Here is a 25,480-nt window from a genome sequence, read left to right as displayed (position 1 = left end):
ACATATTGAGAATAAAATATAAATTGTAGCCTTTAGTAAATTAAAAAAAAAGCCAACTTTAGGAGGGCAAGATAAAAACAAAGAGAAAAGGAGTGTGATGCTGACGAGGAGAGAAAAATAATCAGCTCACTGATATGGTTTTAAAGCTGTTGTTATCGATTTTTTTTTTTTTTGCCTACACAATATCTTAAAATGCACATCTGTAGTTTAGAAAAATCCAAAAAAATTTCGGGGAAATCCCGAACCCCCCTAACTACCCTGCCTCAAATTCAGGACCATAGTGATTATAAAACCATGTATTTACAAATAAAGCCTCTTTCGGTAGTGAATATCTATTAGCTACTAAAACTTCTTTGTCATTGTGGAGAGCACAGTGCATGGATGCTTAGCAACAGACACCACGGGAAAATGGGACCGGATTTTACTATTAATAAAAGATAAGCTTTTAGACTCGCTCTTTTTATAAAAAATGATTTAAATGCTGAAATATGGGAGGTTTATCATTTTATAACACCTTTTTTTCTGTGAAAAATGATTTATAGGCTGAAATATGTGAGTTTTGTTTTTTATAAACCCCTTTTTTTTTCTTTTTTTTTTTTTTTTTTTAAATGGTTTAAAGGCTGAAACATATTTACTATGTGCCCAGGGGTGGGCCGGGGATGGCAGGGGTTGGTGGCAATATAAGTATCTGGATATTTTCCGCGGGCGAGGGTTTCGATTACCTCTCTCTTTTTTTGACCCTACATGTGTTTGCATCCCTGTATAATGTTTGATAGGGTTTTACAAGTGTGTGCAGGACAGTTCACTTATGTAAGTGAGGAGATCAAAATAAAGTAAACTGTGACATATTACATATTACATCATTCAGGTTGTGTCAACGACGTCAATTGAGATTAAAAATTACAATGAGGCTCATTTGAGTGCAGATTATTTTATGAATCTGTCAGTCCGTAGCTGATATTTCACATTTTCATGCAACAATAAAAAAAAAAATGGCTTGTTTAAAATCTAAAATCAGAAATGGGTCAGAAAACGGACATGAAACAGAAAATATGAGTGCTTGGACACAAAAATACCAAATTTCTTCTCAATACACACATTATTATAAACTCATTTGAAGTTTTCCCCTTGAGTGATTCTCCTTGAATGAATAGGACAAAATTATAAACTCAATATTAACCTTCAAGTGGTCTTGTTTACACTTCTGGGCTTCGGGGTCTATACGACCCCAACAATTGATTGAGTAATGGTACAAAAAATATACATTTTTAATCATACAAATAATATCTCATTTTTTTCTATTCATTAATGCTGTGTTTTTGGAGATATAAAGTACTTATGTATCCATATACCACACAATTCCTCAACTACACCATTAGCTTGCCTTGCATATATGAAATATTATTTTTTACGATACATTGCATTCATGCTGTAGTACTAGGCCTTCATTTCTGTGTTAAAATTTTCAGATTTATGCCGGATTTTTTTTTTTTTTTTGGACACATGAAGAAAATTAATTTAGTTTTTTTCACATTTTCCATTCATTTCAATGTGGGCCACATACCCGTTAGGCTGTTTAATCCGGAAGAGTACTGTTTTATATGTGATTTATTTTTGAAACATTCTGAATTAACTGTGTGAGCGCGAGCAAGCGCTGTAAGTAACTCAATAAAGTGCACGAGCCCCAGTATTCGCCATCGCCAACCCTGTGTCTTCTTCCATCACCCATTCACCGAACCAACATCCCTGTCACACATTCATTTTGCCTTTTTCCTGCAATACTTGAATAAAGCAGATCATCATTCATTCAGAGCAGTTGTGGCTGTGCTGCGGTGTGTCACGTGACAAGCAATGACGCGTCACCATGGAAACCATACAGTGAATAAATAACGGTTGCATTGCAAAGCTCACGCTGCAGAGTCAGACCGTTTTTTGTCATTTGTCAATTTATAACTAATATCCCTGGAAACAGAACGTTGGCACGATTGAATCATTGACATTTCAGCGACATTTGAATCATTGAATCATTTCATTTCAAGGCTCCTTGTTGCACGGTAATGTTTTTTCCTTTTTTGGAAACTCACAGAGAAAAAAAAATGTTAGTAACCACTTGTACGCCTGATTAGTTTTCATTTGATTTTTTTAGTTTTTCATTTGATATTTAGTTTCTTTGCTCCTCTGTATTTGTCTCTTGGACTGCTTCCGGTTACCGACCTTTATCGCCCGGTGTTCTGTCGATTTTTGCTGCCTTGTCGAAAAATGCTACCGTAGCGCGAATTGATCACAGAATGCCGATTAAAGTCGTATGAAATACAATTCTAATACAATTCTAAGTTATGAGTAGCTACTGTATACTGTAGACTACTGTTTTTATTTTTAAAACGGTGTGAAAAGTAAAAATTATCATAAAATATTCTTCTTTGACTTGTCAAAGTAACTTACACCTTTTCTTATAGTAACTGAAACTTTCAGTTATTCCTTTTCTGCTGGCTGACCGTACAAATATTCATATGGTAGTAAGCATTTTTTAAAGGGAAATTATACATTATAACTGGAAAATGTACCTTTTGTAAAAAAAAAAAAAAAAAAAAAAACTGTGAGTCTGCACATGCGCATAACCGGTAAGTAGGAAATCTCGATGGGTAGCATGAATTGTCAGAACACCGGCTTTCGACAATGCTCCCGTCTCTGCCATGTACAGAAACCGGTTTTGTTCAATAAATGCTCTTATCTGCTTTTGATTTTTACGTTTTATTTATCATACTTAAAATAAATTGGTTAATTTGTTTATTTTTATTTTATTTTTTCACAAATGTATGTGTATTAAGTGCATTTTGGTTACCATATGGAGTTTTATTAAAGTTGAATTAATGTAACCTTCTCTAATTTTTACTCTACTAAGTGTACACTTGTTGGTGTTTTGTTTCTAATTTACTGTTAGGCTCATTAAATAATACTAAGGATAAACAATATATTAAATCTAAACTAAAATAAATATAAAATTAAATAAAAAAAAATAACCCCAAAATATAAGCATGCTAAATGGGGATATCTATAGCATATAAATTAATATACCACGTAAATTACGTGACCCACGTAAATGTGTTTGCTGGTATAATCTGCCACTGGGGCGGCCCTCTGTCAAATTTTAAAACCCAGTGTGGCCCTTGAGCCAAAAAGTTTGCACACCCCTGATGTGGGGTCATATTGACCCCAAAGACCAGAAGTGTAAACATTTTTTTTACATACCTTCAGAACAACCGAATCAAGCCCAGTTTTTTTTTTTGTGTGTGTGTATAGATAGATAATGTATGAAAAGTCACAAAATCTTATTCCACTGAGATGAAGGGAACCTTTTTTTTTATTAAGTAAAATTGTCATGACTCAATTGAGGGCTACAGAAAAACTATAACAGTATCTCAATGATACTAAAATAAAACTGTCTCGTCTTGCTATCTCGTGTTTATTTTAAATGAGTTGATCATCCTTTTGTTCGGGATTGCTTTCGAATGCCTGCGCTCCTGAAAACTTGCATTTCCATTGATTTAATGCTGTAACAGATGTTATACAATCAAGATATTTGATTGTGCTCTGGACTTTTTAAGGACATGCACTTTGATACTGATGATTTGACTTTTAGGGAACGGAGCAGATTTGATAAGTCTTGGTCCGTGTGGTCCTGAAAGTTCAGAGTCCTGTCTTGCCTCACTCGCTCTCTCCACGCCGTCTGCATTGCATAACTGACACGCTGTCTGGGTTCCCAAATGACCTCACCGATGCATTAGATACCAGTTCTCTTATATCACAGTCATCGATGACCTTAAAGCTGTTTTACTGCAGCATCATCAGAGAAAGAACCAAAGCTCTCGGCTGCAGATGTCCGTGTCTTAAAGGCAGTGGCGGTTCTACCCATAATAAAATCACATACTGTTCATTTGAAAGACACAGTTAATATAATCCGGTTATTTTGCTAGATAAGCACATTGGTTACTGCCTTGGCTTGAATTATATGCATGGCACACTTTTAGTTATGACTTTTTAAACTATACTTTGTCACGAAATTTTAAAAGTGAAATTTTTTAAAAGTTTAAAAGTTTTTTTTAAAAGTGAAAGGGTCAGAGAGATACTTATGTAGTAACACAATACTTAGGCTATCTCTTAAATAATTTCAAACAGCTCTCATATTAACAACTATCCAAACTGTTATAGACCTAAAATAGCTTTTGTAGCCCTATGTCACTCTTAAAATGTCAGAGAAAAGGACAGAATCAGAGATTATTTAGAAAATAGAAAATTGTACTTTGCATATTATAGGCTACTATAAAAAAAACACATAATTAAAGTTGATTTTAGTTGATCATTATGAAAATTTCATTTCATGAATAAAGTGACCAAAATGATAACATACGAATCTTGTTCAAAAAGCCTAATACACAATGAAATCAATTCACCAAGTTAATAACATTTAAAGATTTGTTTTAAAGGAGTGTCTTTTATCTTACCTAAACTTAAAAAAAGGTTAACACAAAAAAAGGTTTTATAAAAAGATAAACTTCATATTTTAGCATTTAAATCATCTCTATACAAAGATCGAGTCAATAAAGATACATTCCTGACATTTATAATGCACAGTAGCTTATCTTTTATTATTAATAGTAAAATTCGGTATGATTTCATTTCCCCAGAGAAGTTTTAGTAGCTAATGTATTTCCACCACAGAAAAACGCTTGCTGTAGCTCTGCTAAAAGATTTATTTACGGAGAAGAGTAAAACACCCAAGTGTTTGGGTGCACGTGCTGAAAAGTTTATGAGTGCGCTTCCCGTGCGTGCGCCTATTTGAAATAACGACCTCGAGCGCGCAAAAAACGCGATACGTGAACTGCCCGGTTCGCCCGTGTCTAAATCCGCTACTGCTTAAAGGGACAGTTTGCCAAAAATGAAAGTCATTTACTCCACCAACCCATACAGTAAATCATTACAGGAAATAAATCAGTGGTCGCCAAGGCCGATATATCTGCCGATATTTGGCTTTTTTTAAATATCAGCATCGGCTGATAAGTCGTTCTAATTGGCCGATGTGTTGGAAGCGGGACTTTTATTTTGGAGGGCGACATTCTCCGTCTCATCATTAATTTACGATCTCTGTCAGTCAGTCATACCTCTAATACTTTTTATCAGACAGAACTGGTAATCAAATAAAGTAAATGGCGTGCGAAAATGTAAAGCATTTGCTTTTCAGGCTCAAATACTTCCTCATTTCCCGTCAACATTCAGCAAATGCGCAGCTACATCCTTTAAGCAAATCTCTGAATGTCTAATAAACGTTTAATTTCACAAACCGGCGTAGCCGTGTTCCTGCGAGTGACGGCCGTCTGAAGTGAGTAAATGCGAACAGAAGATCAGCTTCACAGGAGACGCCATCGAAAACTTTTTTAAAGGGCTAATATAAATGCCATTTTTGTACAAGTTAATATGAATCTTTAGGGTCTAAATGAAAACTTTGTAATATGCTTTTATTAAAAATTCTTATTAATATTATACCTGGTCAAAAACAGCTGTTTTCAGCACGCCGTTTCAGTGCATGCGTCTTTAAATGATAATGAGCTCCGCTGACTCCGCCCCTCTGTTCTGCGGGCGTTTGACACAGCGCACGTGGAGTGTTGCCTTGACAACAGTTGAGGGATATTTAGAGAGAGAATGGCAGCGGAAGTCTCTGAGGACACATCTGTGTAACCGTATCAGTTTGAACCGCACTGGAACAAGATGACGGCCCGAAGAAGTTTAACAATTTTGACAATTAAAGGGATAGTTCACTTTGAAATAATTATATTGGGTATGTTTTATCTTACCTCAAGGGCATCCAAGATATAGGTGTCTTTGTTTCCGCAGTAGTTTCAATTTTGATATTTATAGGTCAAACCGTTGTTGTCTGTCAGTCATATAATGGAGGTCTATGGTCACCACCTCAAAGAGCATGCACAGAGAAGTCCAAATTAAACATGATTTAATGACTCGTTAATGTAAGTACACATTGATGGCCTAAGACACGAAACGAGCGGTCTGTGTGAGAAAACTAACAGTATTTATATCGTTTTTACCTTGTAAACACAGCCACGTCCAACTGATCTAAGGGCGCGGGCGCTTCGGTCTACGCAAGCGCTGGAAGTGATCTCTCTCGCGTGTGTACGCCACTCATTGTTTACACAGAGATTTCGGAAGCTTTACCTTTCACTGGAAAGATCTAAACGTATTTAGATATACAGGAAATTGCAGTGGAAAACGATTTCGATGTATTTGAGGTGGTGACCATAGACTTCCATTATATGACTGATAGACAAGAACGGTTTGACCTAAAAATCGCAAATTTGAAACTACTGCGGAAACAAAGACACCTACATCTTGGATGCCCTTGAGGTAAGATAAAACATAACAAAAATTAATTTCAAAGTGAACTATCCCTTTAAGGCTCGAACAGGACGTTTCTGAATGGATGGTCACCGTAATGTCACTTTGATCAGTTTTTGTATTCAGTGGCAGGGTAGAGAACTGATTTTGATGATTATGACTTACAGCATATGAAAACCCCAAATTCAAAATTATAATATTGTGAAAATGTTTTCATATCTGTAATCCATAATCATCACAATTATAACAAATAAAGGCTTGAAATATCTCACTTTGCATGCAATGAGTCTATATAATACACTTTTGCATGATATTCAAATTTTTCGAGTTTCACCTGTACTTTTATTATTATTACTATTAGTCAAACGATTTAAAACGGCAGATTTATTCAGTGACGAAGCAATCAGTTTGAATAAGGAAAGCGATATCTCTTTCACAGTATGCTTTCAAGTTTCCACAGTCATTGCATGAGCACCACTTTATTTGTACCATTTTGTTTTATTAGTTCATTTTTTTTAGAATTTGAAATATAATAAAGATATTGTTTGATTAGTGAGATCTCGGATTGAAGTCCTTGAAAACCAAAAAAGTAAATGTCCATTCCCATCTATGTGTGGGGCCGTGGGAACGCCGGGGCGTCTCGAAGTTATCAGATTGAATGAGAAATGAGGCGAATCAGAGCTGGGACTGTGTTTTAGGACTTTAGAGAGAGTCTCTCTAACAGCAAAATCAACCCGTGACCCCGAGAAGCTCCAGGACAAGGCAATCTGGGACAGATTTATGTCCTTTTAAAGAGGCTACTTTAATAGAGATGTCCTCCTCTGAACGCCGTCGTCACCTGTAACATGAGCTCAGGCAATACTGAGAACATCTGAGGTTTGGGAGGATTTATACAGTATACAGGGGACAGATGTGCAGCTTTCATTCGGCATTTGATTAAAAAAAAACCTTTAGGAGAAAGAACAAGGACATTATTCAGAACGAGACAATGAACAATGACCCATTAGAGGCTCATGGGAGATTTTACTGAGGTCTGCGGAGGTGAGAACAAGATCATGAAAGACGGTTTAAAAGAATTACAAACATGAAGCCCTTTTGTTCCACGTTCTGTAGAAGTCGGCAGTAAATCTGTCCGTGTGTCAGCGTTACACCTGCATCTGCTCAGACCCTGAGATATAAATATATGAAGAGTTCAGATGCAAAAGCCTCTAAATACCATTTGAAATTTTCTTCTTTAATGATTTTCTTCTTTTTATCAAACTTGTACATTTAAGTTCAGTAATTTCACTTAAATAACAATTAATAGGTAATTATCATTACCATTTAAGTGAAATTACTGAACTTAAATGTACAAGTTTGATAAAAATGATCATTAAAGAAGAAAATTTCAAATGGCATTTAGAGGCTTTTGCATCTGAACTCTTCATATATAACCTACTTGAACAAGGATGACCTTTGTGAGATTAGACCCGTCTGATGGCTTGTTCGTTGAGTTTGAAGAGAGATTTTTTTTGATCGATAGCAAGCATCAGATGCCATTGGTATTCAGCAAGAGCGCGCATGAATTTATTCGTTATACTAACAGGGTTTTAACGTTCTCTCAGCGTTATGAACAAATGTTCTTCCATTAACGCTTGTATGACAATTCACCATGACATCACAACAGTAACGGGTGGCAAATGCCAAAGTGTTCCTATGGCAACGCTAGTAAATTGCTTGGAAGGGAGACACACATCAAATGTAAAAATGTAACTTTTTTTTTTAAATTAAATATAATGCGTTTTTTATCATAATAACAACTGTTTTTGATGATACAAGTAAAAAATATAATACATATGTAATGTAGTAGGCCTACACATAATTAGTAAAATACTCTCTAGCTCATTTTTCTTGCCAAAATAACGTATCATGGTCATTAACCCCTTAACTGTCACCGTCACGGTACCGGGACGCCTAACTTTACTTCACTATATTTCTATTAAATCCTAATCTAATTATGACAAATTATATATTGTTGGAAAGGTCTAAGACTTCTAAATAGATATTCTACCCCTGTTTTGTGTTACAAATTATGTAGGAAGAGTAATTAATGAGTTTATGACAAGAGTGCACCTAAAAAAATCTGCATCATAACAGGAGGTCTGACCTTTTTCTCAAAATAGTCTTTTAATCATTGAAACTTCTGTTTTTATGCTAAAAGTTAAAACATATAATCTAGTATTTTTCAATAAAAAAGTATAGTATAACATTATCCTCTAAAAATTATAATATATATATATATATATATATATATATATATATATATATATTATCCTCTAAAATATAATATTTTTGTATCGCCTTTTTATTATATCACATATTTTAGTAGTTATCATAAATTAGCTATCATTTGAAAGCTTATAAACTCAGTATTCATCCTGTGAAACCGTTTTATAATTGAACGTTGCGTTACCATAGAAACGGTACTTATTTTATCTGGGCATCCTTATATTTCATAATTTATGATCAAAACCTTTTCTAATCTTGACAAAACACATAATGTCAGAAAGGTCTCAGTCTCAAGGTTTCTAAATTTTGTGACAAAATTGTTGCAAAATTATTTGGACAGAAATGTATTGATTTGTTAAGGCGGAATGTACACAACTAAATTCAATGGAATTCAATGGCACCGGGTGGCTATTTTTGGTACTACGCCTAAACAAAATCTCATGGGAACTTCAATTTTTGTGATATCAACTTCAAATTTGGAACATAACTTGGTTAGATTTATGGCTTTGATTTTATAGTAATTTTATAGTAAAAAATATTTTGTAAAATATATATTTTATATAAAATAAAAAATATAAAGTACAGTATATTTCTATTACTGTGAATTTAAACTTTCATAACTTTTTCATACTTTCATTTTTTGAGTGTTTTCTTTAAAACAAGACCAAACTTGGGTATATATTCCAAAGCATTCTTGAATTACAACCATTTAAGTGTGAATAGAGCATTTAACCCCCATTCTCAAAAAGGGGGGTGACGGTTAAGGGGTTAAATGGCTTTCCTGAGGTAAATGTTATGTGACAATATTGTTCTCCAGCTGTTATATAAACCTGTTCGTGTCGCGTGGTTGAAAAACACTGATTGGTCTAATTATAAATGAGGAATATATATTTCGGTAAGTTGCGTGAGAAAATGGATGTGTGGCGTGTGAAAAGTGACAATTGCGTGAGAGTGGGCAGCCCTGTTTTACTTCAGGCAGGGACTGGCAATGAGTCTGATCTTCAAAAGAGGCAAGTTTACTAATATTAGTCTCGAATGATAGTCCCGGCCGAAGATAAAATGCTTTGTTATGACTGTTTTGAGAATAACGTTACAAGAACCCGAGTTGAAGGGGTTGGCAGCAGAAATATAAACATTTGATGAGTCATATCTCTCCCGAGGCGCCAAACTTCATACTAGGTGATTTTAATCACGTATGTCTCAAGAAAACTCTGGACCTTTGCTTTGGATCTATAAAAGACGCTTATAAATCATTGCCCTTACCACCACTGGGTTCAGCGGATCATGACTGTGTGCATTTCCAACATACAGAACGGTCCTAAAAAGACATAAAGCTCAAATTAAAGAAGTTAAAGATTGGACTGATGAATCCGTATTATGCTTACAAGATTGCTTTGACTGCACAGACTGGGAAATGTTTCGAAAGTCTTGTGGGGATGACCTGAGTGAATTGACTGATGTGACATGTTCATATATTGCTTTTTGTAGAGACATGATTCATGTAAGCAGGTGAAAATCTACCCTAACAATAAACCGTGGATAACTAAAACTGTTAAAGATAGTAGAGCCCGACCGATAAAGGATTTTGAAGGCAGATACCGATACAAATATTTGTTGGTTTTAAAATCCGATATATCGGCCGATATTATTATTATTTTTTTTTATTTCAGAAACGAGCAACAAAATATCAGATTTCCCTAACATTAGTTATTTGTAGTTAATTATGAGTTTTAACTAAAATAATATGATAATGCATAACTGGTTCTCTCTGCCTGACTCTGGCTGGATCAGCAGGTTGCAGGATGTGTGGCGCGTTATACACGAGTGTTGCCAACAGGGACGGTGTAGAGTGCCCTCTGGTGGACAAACTATACAACTCCAACACTGGTTGAAGCGTGATTCGCCCGTTTTTATTTTATTTTTGAAATATTCATTTATCAGCCATTATAACTGCCGATACCGATATTTTAGAAAATGCCTAATATCGGCCGATAATATGGGTCTGCCGATATATCGGTCTGGCTCTAAAAGATAGCTTAAAGAAAAAAATATCATGACACTGTTGAACTACAAAGGGCAAAAAAGGATATAAAACTAGAAATTCTCAAAGCTAAACGAGACTATAAATATAAACTGGAGAACAAGATGACAACAAACAACCTTGGGTCAGCCTGGGTCAGTATGAAAACAATAGCAGGCCTCCAGAATTTAAAGAGCAGCAGCGCAGTCACGCTGAATGGCTTCAGTTCAGATACTGAACTGGCCAATGCTCTTAGTCAATTTCATAATCGTTTTGATATTTTTGATTTTAGAAATGAGATTGACACTTTGAGTAACCAGCTTGTAGAAGTTCAACATTTTAATATAACACAAACAGAAGTGCAAAAAGCATTCTGCTGTCATGTCAGCATAGATGTGGGCTAAAGAAAACAAAGTTGCTTGTCAGATTTTCCTTTTACCCTTGTGCATCAATTAAAAAAAGTTACACATAGGTAAGAAGAGGACAAAAATGTCCATGTCAAAAAACTGTCATAAAAATGTGATGCTTTGGAGCACAGACTTAAGTTTGGTATCATTTTAAAGAAGACCCTTTGCAGATTATTGCGGAAGTAAAAAAATAATAATAAGTAAATCCAAAAAAAAGTTGTATAGGTATATGAAAATTATTTATGAGAAAATATTTTATATAAAATATATATTTTATAAATCAGGTTGAACTCAAAACTGCAATAAAATCAAAGCCATAAATCTAAATAGGTTGTGTTCCAAATTTGAGGATGATATCTCAAAAAATGAGCTTTCGGTAACAGTTTGTTTGGGCGTAGTAACATATTTTCCCCATTGGGTGGCAGCAAAACCCCACTGGAGCTCACAGTGATTGGATTTGAATTTGCAGTTTTTCTCTCTCAGTATTACAAACACACACATGCGCACACACACACATATTTTTTTATAACACACATACTAACCACACTCTGACATCCATACCAACACACCCACACAAATATTGTTGCATAATTTATCCAGCTGGCTCTGTAATATGCCGAAGCAGAAAACAGGAATAAAGCGATATTTGTTTTATAGGCCAAACTTTTAAAAAAATGGCACCATCTGATAAAAAATAGTAAAAAAATAAAAATTTGAAGCCTTGCCATCAGAATGAAAGCCTCTTAACAAAGATTGCATAATTTTATAGTTAACTGAACCGGGGATTAAAAATGGCAGTTTTAATGGGTTTCAATGGGGACATTTTTGTCCAAAAGGTGCTGAGAGGGAGTATTTTTTTGAACCTAATGCAAAAAATAATTTTTTTAAGAAAATGACTGTGAAATAGTAAAATTCCAATAAAAATACACACCTGTGGCAAGTTTTTTGCAGTTAGCTTTAACACAGGCAAAGTGATCAAAAAAACAAAACTGAAAAGGACAAAAATGTCCATAAGGATGCACAAGCCCCAAAAAACGCAACCCGTGCTGTTTTAACGTGACTTTAAAAAAAAGTCGCGTATTATAAACTGCTTCGCGCCTCCCCTGTCGCTCTTTGGCGCCCCCCCAGGGGAGATGCGCCTCACCTATTGAAAACCGCTGCTGTATACAAACATGTGCCAGAGTAGGTGGGAAAACAGGTCTATAATTAAATTCGCAGATGATTCAGTAATTGTCCGTCTGCTCCAAGATAGGCAAACAGACCATGGTCCAGTCATCGATGAGGCTTCTCACCTTCAACTAAATGTAGTTAAAACAAAGGATATGCTTATTGATTTTAGAAAGAAAATAAACTATACACAGGAAATTACATTAATCAATGGTCAAACTGTTGAATGCGTCACTTCTTATAAATACCTGGGGATGATAATAGACCACAAATTCACATTCGAAAGTAACTGTGAAGCGGTGCTGTGTAAAAAAGGGCATCAGCGCCTGTCTTGTTTGAGGAAATTGAGCAAATTCCAGGTTGACAAATCTATCATGACCCTATTTTATCATGCGTTTATTGAGTCAGTTCTATCATTTGCACTAGCAGCCTGGTTTGGGAATCTCACTTTGAAAAATTCTCACTCAACCAAGTAGTAAAGTGGTCTAGTAGGCTGATTGGTGAGCAACAGCCTAACGTGGAGACCTTATACACAAAACAGGTACAGCGCATAACTAGATCAATTTTATACGACAGTCCTCATGCAGTGCACACAGAGATCCAGCTTTTACCCTCCGGGCGTAGGTTTATGATCCCCAGGTGTAAAACAAAAAGGTACAAAAATAGTTTTGTTCCTGCAGCAATTACTCTGACGAAGAAGTTATAGCTATATTTTGCACAATTGTTCATTCTCCTCCAGTTTTTATACGCGTCTATTTTTCAAACGAACTGTACCTATGTATTTAAATCCTTTTTACTTGTATCTTACGTAAAAAAATTTACGTATGTTCATGTATTTATTTTAGTTTTTGACCGTGTGTAATGTGATTATGTGTGAAATGTGATGTGTGACTCTGGCTACGTCCACATTAATCCGGATACATTTGAAAACAGCATTTTCGTTTAAAAACGCTCCCCGTCCACACTAGCGTTTTCAGGTGTTTTCCGACGTTTCGGTGTGGATGAGAAATTTCTAAATTCACTTTACTGCGCATGCGTGAAACTTCACAAAAGCTAAGATGATACAGATGGGAAAATAAATAATAATGTTATCGTACAATAACAGGATAATTTGATTTAGCAAAATATCTCACCATCACGGATGCGTCCAGGTCGCATTCAGTCACCATAGCCTATTTTTTATTTTTTTTTGCCGCAGGACAGCAAATGTGAGTACATTATCTGTCATCTTTGCAGTACTGTGCTATGAAGAATAGCACATATTAAGTAACATAGAAAGTAGGGTTGGGTATCGAGAATCGAGTATCGATTGGAACCGAGACTAACTTTTAGTTTTTCCCGGAATCGTTCAAAAGTTAAAATTTCGATTCCTAGTTTCTATATTCACAGTCCGCCGAGCTGAAGAAGAAACCGCTGAACAACACCAACGAAGAAGCGTCTACCGGAAGTGTTGGCATAACCGCGCGAGTCGAACATGAGTAGCTTACGTCGCCGATCCAAAGTGTGGCTTCACTTTTCTAAAAATAACGAAATCTCGGCAAAATGCAAAATTTGTGACAAAAGGAGTATTTTTACAGAAGGAGTATTTCCTTCAGAAAGGCTGTTGGTTAGCAAGGTTAGCTAAACTTTTTTGACCCTGCCTCTTAAAAGAATCTGAATCGAGAATCGTTAGGAACCGGAATCGAAACAAGGAATCGGAATCAGAATCGTTCAAATTCAAACGATACCCAACCCTAATAGAAAGTAACATATTTTAGCAACAGTGTAAAAATGAATAACACATAACAGGCACAATACCGATAAACATGGATATCTATTGGTACTACATGGATCACATGACTAAACTTGCGTCATCGTTTTGAAATACCTCCGGTTTCACTGTCCACACTACAACGCGAAAACGGCGTTTTCAAATTTATCCACTTTGGAGAGCGTTTTCCAAACGATACGTTTTTGGTGACTTAAAACGCCGTCTCAGTGTGGACGGAAGGCCAAAACGGAGAGAAATATACGCTTTCAAACGAAAACGTATTAGTGTGGACATGGCCTCTACTGCAAACAAAATCTACCTTCGGGTATAAATAAAGTAGCTTGAACTTTGAACTTGATATAATTTAGGACATCATCATTAAGATTTCCTGCTTTGACACAACATTCACTCGCTATAACCTCCTCACCCACAAGAAATCGATACAACAACCCCTACACCTTTTGCTTTAAATCTGGCAGCGCAACCCCAAACACAAGACGTTTCCATCATCGATTCATATTATATTTAGTTATACAGTATTAATATCTGAACATTAAATATATGAAGAGTTCAGATGCAAAAGCCTCTAAATGCCATTTTGAAACTTTTTAGCAAACTTGTATATTTAAGTTCAGTAATTTCACTTAAATAACAATTAATAGCTAATTATCATTGCAATTTAAGTGAAATCACTGAACTTAAATATACAAGCTCGATAAAAATGATCATTCTCGGAGAAAATTTCAAATGGCACTTAGAGGCTTTTGCATCTGAACTCTTCATATCAAGATCAAAAGAGAAAAAAAGCCAAAATACCTTTTTTGTTTTAGCGTCACTTGAATGTTGGTAAGTTTCATTAAAAAAAAAACTAATATTCTGTTGAATAACTCCCTGTGGTGAAACTCCAGCTTTTAATGTTGTTTATGTGTCTGTGGTGTTTTTAATCATGTGTAAGTTCATGAGTCGACAGCATTGCTGATTATTTCCTCCTTAAAACTGCAGTGAACCAAAGACAGTCTCAAAAACACGCTTTGAAATCGCTGGTGTTTCTGACCTCACAAACGACCTTGTAACCAATCAGATCAACGTGTGATCGTCAACCAGAGGATCTCTAATTTCGAGGATGCTATGTCAATGTCGAGGACTGAGCCCTTCGTTCGGAAAATGTCCCATACACAGGAAAGGATGCATATGTGTAGCATTCACGCTTTCAATCACCCACAATCCTATGCGCAGCTTTGCTATCTTGTTCAAAAAATAAAAAATGTCGTCCGTTAGCGGAGTCGGAGTAATGACGGCAATATGCTTTCAAATGTAAGCAAGTATAATTTCAGTTTTGCCATTTATTTAATGTTTTTTAAAACGGCTCAAGTGATTTGCAGAGGGGATTTAAAGCTGTTTCCTTTTACTGGTGTTTCACTTTTTAATTTTTACTTCATATAACATTATAGCCTTTTTTGTTGGTCACATATTTTACCATTGCATGTGTTTTAACAGCTAACGTTGGATCGTGTTGCTATGGACACAGTTCTCTTCACTCCGTTTTTTTAATGAAAAAACTCCTTTTTAAATCAATATTTTGTGTTAATTTGGTAGGTAGCCGTGTTAAGTGGGAAAATGTATAGCGAGGCCGTTGTTACAGCGAATACAAACCCTTCAGGCTGATTCAAGACCCCTCCGCGTTAGAGTTTGCGGGATTCGCTATGACAACCGTCTCACTGTAGAGAGCCTAAGTCCCGCCCCTCCGCTTCCGGCTCATGGGACCTTATTTCGGAAAAAATATGAATGGTAGTCAATGGCGAGAGACAACTTATCTTTTTATTCCGTCTGAACTGTGCCCTCAAATACACATATGATGTTTGTCAATTTAAAAGATAATTCTGAAAGTCAAAAACGACGCAGTTTGTCATAAAACAGAAGAGTAACATTTAGTTTCATGTGAAAATCGCTCTGTGAACTACATCTCCCAGGAAGCGAAACAACGAGTGAGATCCGCTGCTCGTGTGTGTGCAGTCTGGTACAAAACACTCAGGTATGACGGCGTAACGTTACGATTATAACGTAAGACTATAGAAACAATGACAGACATCAGCCTCAGTAAAGTTAGCTTCATTCATTGAGAGAAAATGTGCGCCTTTGGGGTTTGTAGTCTTTGTAATTACGTATTTTCACAGTCCAACGGTTTTACATCAAACTGCGACTTTCTTTTACTTTAAAATGTATTTTTTAAATTGACAAACATCATATGTGTAATTCAGGGCACAATTCAAACCAGATTAAAATATTTGTTGTCTCTCGCCATTGACTACCATTCAATATTTTTTCGAAATAAGGTCCCATGGTGGTCGACCGGAAGGGGAGGGGCTTAGGCTCTCTATACATTATCCCTTACTTTATTTATTTATTTCTATAACGGCTAACAAGACAAAATAAGGACTGCTTAAGAGGAGCCTCGGCTAGCCTCTAAAGGAAATGACTTGGAAGGATCCGTCCTGCCTAGGAAGTATCCTTGACATCGAGAAACACCTACTGAGTGAGTGGAGGCGGGGCTCATTTGCATATTCACAGAACCGTGCTAATACTAAATGAGGCGAGGGTGTCGAGTTACAGCAGAACGTTCTCTGGGGACATTGTGTGTTTTGTTGGTGTAAACTGATCCTCTCTTCCCCTCAAGCGTGTTTCGTATTAAAGTGGCGTTGAGTTTAACGTTTCCTCTGTTCTCCGTCTGTCTACAGCTGCTGATGTCAGTGTATCAAGGCGGATACAACTTCTTCTGCCAGGACACACACAGTGCGGGAGAGGCCGACACCAGGGTAACACAACTGAGCTTCACATGCATGAGACCCCACGATGTTATACAGTGCAGTACACACAAAAGAAATGATCCACACGATATTCTCCGTTCTGTTGGAGAACGGCCCCGTCCCAACCGGGACCCGAAGCCTCACGATCGTCCTCCGTCTGCACTTCTGAAACTCCCTACGGCCTCGTGGACTATTTTATTATAATTTATATTAAAGAGGCATAGCTGCATACACCAGTAGACCAATGACATACACAAACACACACAAAAACAGCTAGATAAATTAATCGATATACATATAATAGTATATACAGGTACAATGAATGGGTTATTCCATTGTGATTTTAACATTTTTGATTTATATAGTATTTGTTTAGTGATTTAAAAAACAAAGTACATATATAAACTCACTGAGTGATTTAATAGTGAAACAATCATAAAAATATCAGTAATCGTATTAGTGTCTAGTAGCAGCACACTAATACTGACAATAATATTAATAATAATGCTAACACTTTACAATAAGGCTCATTCGTTAATATATTAACTACTTTTGTTACATTATTTCTTAAACTTTGTCAATGTTAATTAATATAAATCCAGCTGTTCATTGTTAGTTCACATTACTAATGCTAACAAACACAACCTTTGATTTTAATAACGTATGTTGAAGTTAACATTAACGAAGATTAATAAACGCTGAAGAATGATTGTTCACGTTAACTAATGAACCTTATTGTAAAGTGTTCGCATAATAATAATATAATATCACTTTGTGCTGTGATCAGCGGTGGCCTAACCAGACACTCGAGTGAGTCCGCGAGACGCTAGTGCACATCAAGCGTGCCGTTCGGGACGGGGCCGACGTCTCCGTTCTCCAGTAGCTCTATTCCCTGTGTTACTGTACCGTTAGCTAGGATATTGTTCATCAGGTGTGACACGGCATTAGACATGTCCAGAGCAAACGCTGGTCTGATGATGTGATGGATTCACAGTTGTGGATTGGTCAGTGTCATTTGTCAAACATGTGACGTGCCGGTCAGGCGAGGACAGGAGGATCTGTGGCAGCAAACGCTTATTTATATTCACAAACCAAAGTGGAGAAAACACTAACGCAAAGGCTTTGAAAACCAAAGACAATACTTGACAAAGGAGCTGAGGAAACCGAGGGCGTTACATACAGAGGGGAATGAGGAACTAGCGCAGAGACAGGTGAGCGAACCAGTTAACAGATCAGTAGAGGAGGAAACCAGTCCAACAAACCACACAGGAACCACACGCAGGAACAGGGGTCAAAGCGGAAATATGCTACGTTAAAATAATATACCAAAGTGCAAACTGAATGAAATGTTTTTGAAGACGTGACATTAACCCCTTAACACCTGAAGTTATTTACAATTATATATATAAAAAAAATATTATTTGTTTCTGGCTCAAATTAAGTTGAGATTGTTCATTTGTCTATAGCATATAGAATAGATATACATTTAGGTATGAAGTCAATTAGCGACAACAGACATTTATGGAAAAATGTTTTACAAAATAGTACAATTAATAAAACTGTGCTTTTAGTTAAAAATTTACCATATGGCTTTTTTTAACTAGAAGGGTCTTTATATGTAATTTCATTATTTACGTGTGTTCCGACAAGCATTTATGGTAAATTAAATAACACATGCATGCATATATTTAAGGATTTTTTTTCTATTTATATATCAAATATTTATAAATAATGTGTAATATATATATATATATATATATATATATATATATATATATATATAAATAAATTGAAAAAAAATCTTAAATATATGCATGCATGTGTGTGTGTGTATTTTTATATATATATATATATATATATATATATATATATATACAAAATAATTATACACAGTACACACATTTATTATGTGAACACAAACTTCTATTTTTGTATGGGATTAATCGTTGCACTGTACTATTAAAAAGCTTTTATTTAACAGCATCATGTTTGATGTGAAGTGTATAGAGACTGAATCAGAAGTGGACTGAGAATCAATGAGTTATTAAAGGAGTAGTTCACTTTTAAAAAAAAAACTTTTGCTGATAATTTACACGCCCCCATATCATCCAAGATGTCCATGTCTTTCTTTCTTCAGTCGAAAAGAAATTAAGGTTTTTAATGAAAATAATCCAGGGTTTTTCTCCATATAATGGACTTCAATGGGGACCAAACGGTTCAAGGTCCAAAAGACAGTTTCAGTGCAAACTGTTCAAAGGGCTTTAAACGACACCAGACGATGAATAAGGGTCTTATCAAGCGAAACGATCGCTCATTTAATAAATAAATAACAAAGTTTAAGTTTTATAAGCTCAAATGGTCGCCTTGCTCTGTTCTGTGATGCGCGTTCGTGACTCTCCTGTTCGAACTTGTTCATTAAAACGAACAAATCTTTTTCCGAGTCAATACGTTCGTTTCGTTCGTTGAATGAACCAAACGACTCTGAAAAAGATTTGTTTATTTTGATTGACGAGTTCGAACAGTTTGCAGTTTGCACTAAAACTGTCTTTTGGACCTTGAACCGTTTGGACCCCATTGAAGTCCATTATATGGAGAAAAATCCTGGAATGTTTTCATCAAAAACCTTAATTTCTTTTCGACTGAAGAAAGAAAGACATGGACATCTTGGATGACATGGGGGCGAGTAAATTATCAGCAAGCATTTTTTATAAGTGAACTACTCCTTTAACGACTTCTGCACTGTCTAATATTACATGTCTGTATAATGCCTAGAGAAATGATTGATGTGTAAATGCTTGTGTTTATCCCGTCCTCAGATGATTCATGTACTCTGGTGGTATTACTTCTCCAAACTCATTGAGTTTATGGACACGTTCTTCTTCATCCTGAGGAAGAACAACCACCAGATCACGTTCCTGCACGTGTACCACCACGCCAGCATGCTCAACATCTGGTGGTTCGTCATGAACTGGGTGCCGTGTGGACACTGTGAGTTCTCCGACTCAGACGCTTATGGTGCAGATTATATGCTGAATTATTCAGATGCAGAAAAACAAACTAACACAGAACAGGGCAAAAGTGCTCATCTTTAGATAACTGCTTGCATTATGTTACATGGTATTTAAAGGAGTGGATTCACTCCATCTCTGGCATTAAAGGGATAGTTCACTTAAAAATGTCCTGGCTCTTCCAAGCTTTATAATGGCAGTGAATGGCCGTTTCTGTTCATAAACTTTTATGATCGATAGATGCACTTTTATGATGAATAGTGTCACTTTTATGATGAATAGTGTCACTTTTATCTTGATGGACAGATGCACTTTTATTATGGACAGATGTACTTTTATGATGGACAGATGCACTTTTATGATGAACAGATGCACTTTTATGATGAATAGATGCACTTTTATGATGGATAGATTAACTTTTATGATGGATAGATGCACTTTTATGATGGATAGATTAACTTTTATGATGGATAAATGCACTTTTATGATGGATAGATGCACTTTGTTGATGGATAGATTAACTTTTATGATGAATAGATGCACTTTTATGATGGATAGATGCACTTTTATGATGGATAGATTAACTTTTATGATGAATAGATACACTTTTATGATGGATAGATGCACTTTTATGATGGATAGATTAACTTTTATGATGGATAGATGCACTTTTATGATGGACGGATGCACTTTTATGACAGATATATGCACTTTTATCATGGATAGATGCACTTTTATGATGGATAGATGCACTTTTATGATGGATAGATGCACTTTATGATGAATAGATGCACTTTTATGATGGATAGAAGCACTTTTATGATGGATAGATGCACTTTTATGATGGATAGATGCACTTTATGATGAATAGATGCACTTTTATGATAAATAGATGCACTTTTATGATGCATAGATGCACTTATGATGATAGATGCACTTATGATGATAGATTCACTTTTATGACAGATATATGCACTTTTATTATGGATAGATGCACTTTTATGATGAATAGATGCACTTTTATAATGGATAGATGCACTTTTATGATGCATAGATGCACTTATGATGATAGATGCACTTTTATGACGGATAGATGCACTTTTATGATGAATAGATTAGATGCACTTTTATGATGGATAGATGCACTTTTATGACAGATAGATGCACTTTAATGGACTTCAAAACAGCCAGTCACTGCCACTATAAAGCTTGGAAGAGCCTGGACATTTAAAGTAAAAAATATATAACTGATTGTATTCATCTGAAAGAAGAAAGTCATACACACCTTGATTGGCTCGAGGGCGAGTAAATCATGGGCTAATTTCCATTGTAAAGTGAAATACTCCTTCACTTCCTAGAATAGATTGTGGATACTGATCGTTGATTAAAGTGTGTAGTGCTGGTTATTCATGCAAAAACGTGGTTGAACTCGCCTTATGCCTTATTTACAATGCAAATGTGACACAAAAGCGGCTCTGGGGTGAACAAGAACATACGCTTAGCAGAACAGAAAACGAAACGCAATCGTAAACGTAGACAACACAGGACAAGAACATCAAACTCAAACTGAGGGCTCAAATACAACCACGAAAATGAGAAGTAACCAGACAAAGACAACCATAGAAACCAGGAAACAGGAACTAAGAAACATGAAACTAACACACATAGGGTGTGTTCACACTTCGCTTGGTCCAGTGTGGTGACAAATAACTTTATTCTAGAGCTGCCATGAAGCCAAAACAATCTCTGTAACTTTAATCTCCTATGATCACTGTAAAGCAATCGGAACAATCTACATTAATGAGATGTAAATGATGATTTGGCTGATCGTGGCTTGACCTGCGTAATGCTGGATATTAATGCAAGCTATTAAATGAAACCACCATTATAATAATCTTAATGTGTTTGAAGGAAATGCATGAACTAATGCTGGTCTCTCTTCTCTCTTCATCAGCGTATTTCGGCGCCACGTTTAACAGCTTCATCCATGTGCTGATGTACTCGTACTACGGGCTCTCCGCCGTGCCGGCCATCAGACCGTACCTGTGGTGGAAGAAGTACATCACTCAAGGCCAGCTGGCAAGTGCACGGCGTCCATCTCTCGTCCTGTACTTCAGTAACCGCTGCTGTAATGGCAGATTAGTCTAATAGCTGAACCAATCATCTTCAAACAGAGGTTACAATACATGGGATACAAAGTTTCAGCTTGTTCATATGTGGAACTGTTCACTAGTAAGATGTCCTAGTGTGACGTTAAAGGGATAGTTCACTTTGAAATTATTTTTTAATGTTTTATCTTACCTCAAGGGCATCCAAGATGTAGGCGTCTTTGTTTCCGCAGTATTTTCAATTTTGATATTTTTAGGTCAAACCGTTGTTGTCTGTCAGTCTTATAATGGCGGTCTATGGTCACCACCTCAAAGAGCATGCACAGAGAAGTCCAGATTAAACATGATTTAATGACTCGTAAATGTAAGTACATACTGATGGCCTAAGACACGAAACGAGCGGTCTGTGTGAGAAAACGAACAGTATTGATACCGTTTTACCTCTTGTAACCACAGCCACAAAGCGCCCACACCCTCAGATCAGTTGGATGTGGCTGTGGTTACAAGAGGTAAAAACGATATAAATACTGTTCGTTTTCTCACACAAACCGCTCGTTTCGTGTCTTAGGCCATCAATGTGTACTTACATTTACGAGTCATTAAATCATGTTTAATCTGGACTTCTCTGTGCTGCTCTTTGAGGTGGTGACCATAGACCTCCATTATATGACTGACAGACAACAACGGTTTGACCTAAAAATATCAAAATTGAAAATACTGCGGAAACAAAGACACCTACATCTTGGATGCCCTTGAGGTAAGATAAAACATATCAAAAATTAATTTCAAACTGAACTATCCTTTTTTTAAAAAAAAAAAAAAAAAGCTATGAAAATAATGTACTCTACAGTTCAAAGGTTTCATATGGGTCAAAAGTACAGCAATATTGTTAAATAATATTATAATGTAAATCTAATGTGAATATATAGTAAAGTGTAATTTATTCCTGTGATCAAAGCTGAATTTATCATCATTACTCCAGTCAGTCACATGATCCTTCACAAATCACTCTAATATGATGATTTGATGCTCAACAAACATTTATGATTATTATCAGTGTTAAACAGTTTTGCTGCTTCATATTTGTGTAAAAAAAGTGACCTTTTTTGATAAATAGAAAGTTCAAACGAGCAGCATTTATTTAACGCTCTCCTCGCCAGTGTTTGTGAAAGAAGTTGCCTGCGTTTTTGGACGTTTTCACACAATTGCCTCCAGAATGTTTTTGTTTTATGAATATCAGATATGCCGTTAAATGTTTATGATCGTGTCATTTTACATATGCCATCGCTTGTTTCTTCCTCTCCTGTGTTTTGATCAGGAGATTCCGCCCTTTCAGTAGATATGTAACAGCGCCCCCTACAGTATAACAGTGAGAACGCGTATAGCGAAAATCTCCGTCAGTGGCGGGAAAGAGTTCATAACGCAACATTATGAGTGTCTTTTGATCAATTTAATGCATCCTTGCTGAATAAAAGTAAATGAAAAAACCAAACCTCTGAACGGTAGTGTATAGATTATAATGGTTGTAAATGGCAGAATTTGGACTCTTAGTTTCGCTGCTCTAACTGATAACTCACGGCTGTTTTCCCTCAGGTCCAGTTCGTCCTGACCATGTTCCAGACGTCTTGCGCTGTGGTTTGGCCGTGTGGTTTCCCAATGGGCTGGCTGTATTTCCAAATCTCTTACTGCATGACTCTGATCTTACTCTTCTCAAACTTCTACATACAGGTAAACCAACTCTCGTTTTGGCATAAGGAAAGAATACAAAGGAGCGAGAGTAAAACGTTCCCTTTCTTTGCTCCACAGACCTATAAGAAACACGCGGGATCTCGGAAGACCGATCACCCGAACGGATCGATAAACGGCCACACTAATGGCGTAACGTCCAGCGAGAAGGTTACACGCAGAAAGCCACGCACAGATTGATATCAACGCAGTAGAAGAGCTACATGTACATGTGTGTCATCTTACCGCGCTAAAGCCATTTAATCCTTAAGAGACTCCTTACATGTTTGCACACTGCAACCTCATGTTATTCATATTGAATCCAAAAAAAAAAAAAACAGGAAAAGAGTGATAAAATTAGGGTCCAAGTTAGTGCGTCTCAGGCGTCTAGAGTATTTTTGTTTTCATATATTTTTCTTGAAATATAAAGATGGCTAACCTTATTACTGTACTCATTTGCACTGGTGTTTTCACTAAACGTGTCTGTAGACATAGTTGACCAAATATACTCCGGTATGCCACACTTTTAGAGCTCAATACACACACACACACACTTCTAGCCTATGCAATGCGTCTTTACAGATGATCTGACGGTCGGTAGATGATAATACGAAACCGTCAGGAGAAATTATAGAAGATAATCAGTTTTATTGACCGTTAATTGATTGTTTAGTGAATTACAGTAAGTTTACAAAAGAAAATGGACTGTTTATTTAATGTTAACAGTGATTTAACGTAGTTTGTTGTTAGCGCTGTACTGGACAGGCGAATCTTATTAAAACATATCCATTTCATTTCAACTTACACATTTTTGGTGTATTTCTCACCATTCCCATCCCATTTTTTTTATTTCCAAAGTATTACAGTAAAGGTTTTACTGTAACATTTGTTTTCATTACTGTAATGCTGTAAGAGTTAGTTAAATTTTTACAATAAGGTTATTAGATAACATTCATTAATCTTAGCTAATGCTCACTGAATCATTATTAAAATCCAAAGTTGTATAATATTATTTACTGGACCTGAGCTAAAATGAACAGTTGTATGTTTGATGGATAAGTACTGTATTTAAACGTAGTGCTCATTGCTAGTTCATGCATTGGCTAATGAGACCTTATTGTAAAGTGCCACAGATTCTTTCCCAAATGTGGTAAAATTTCATAAATCCAGTCATAAAACTTTAATAGATTTAGGAGTGAATGCATTGAGATTGATTCATGCAGTCCTGTGGATGCATCGATAAAGAAATAAATTAGACCACTAATATATACTTGTCTGTTGTCAAAAATGTCGCTTTAGTGAATCACTGCTTACACTGTAACGACAGCACATGCATAACCTCTGAAACGCGTTCCTGTGAGGCTGTGTGCAGTTCGTGAAGAAACTGGACATGTGTCGACAGGTTAGCGCTCTCTGTGCCAGCATTCCCCACATTGTCAAGCAACGGTTTGTTTGAACACTTTTCTTAGTCTAGCCGGCTGTAACTTAAGTGTGTTAGAGTTAAACCGTTAGCATAGAACTACAGGAAATCAATATTTGTGTAACATTGATCTGTCATTAATAAATCCTTGTCAGTTATTGCTGTTAATAAACAAGCCATTCTCTCTGTTAGTGTCCAGTTTAGTTGGATAAGTAATAATATCTTGCATTAACTGTGATGCTTCCCTGATAAACAATGTAATGCTTTTGACCCATCCAACCAACAAGATAACATGTGCTATTAATACAGAAGAGAGATTTAATGAGGTGTATCACAGAACTATTAATAACGGGAAGGGTTAACCGACACAATACCAATAAAGTGATTTTTATTTGGAG

At 36.1% G+C, this 25,480-nt stretch overlaps 1 protein-coding gene across 1 annotated transcript in view; it reads left to right on the top strand.

The window, feature by feature from the left end:
* The window catches only part of elovl5 (ELOVL fatty acid elongase 5), a 29,862-nt gene extending 5,396 nt beyond the window's left edge, over positions 1-24,466 (top strand). Inside the window, exons 4-8 of the mRNA XM_039690605.2 lie at positions 16,753-16,830; positions 19,638-19,809; positions 21,784-21,908; positions 23,531-23,665; positions 23,744-24,466. Of these exons, the coding sequence (XP_039546539.1) occupies positions 16,753-16,830; positions 19,638-19,809; positions 21,784-21,908; positions 23,531-23,665; positions 23,744-23,863 (630 nt within the window). The 3' untranslated portion in view covers positions 23,864-24,466. The remainder of the gene's footprint in view (positions 1-16,752; positions 16,831-19,637; positions 19,810-21,783; positions 21,909-23,530; positions 23,666-23,743) is intronic.
* The last annotated feature ends 1,014 nt before the right edge of the window (positions 24,467-25,480 follow it).

Source organism: Pimephales promelas, chromosome 11 (assembly GCF_988280905.1).
Source record: "Pimephales promelas chromosome 11, fPimPro1.hap1.1, whole genome shotgun sequence".
In the NCBI taxonomy this organism is placed as follows: domain Eukaryota; kingdom Metazoa; phylum Chordata; class Actinopteri; order Cypriniformes; family Leuciscidae; genus Pimephales; species Pimephales promelas.
The sequence above is the reverse complement of the archived record's forward strand: the minus strand, read 5'-3'. Positions and strand labels throughout refer to the sequence as shown.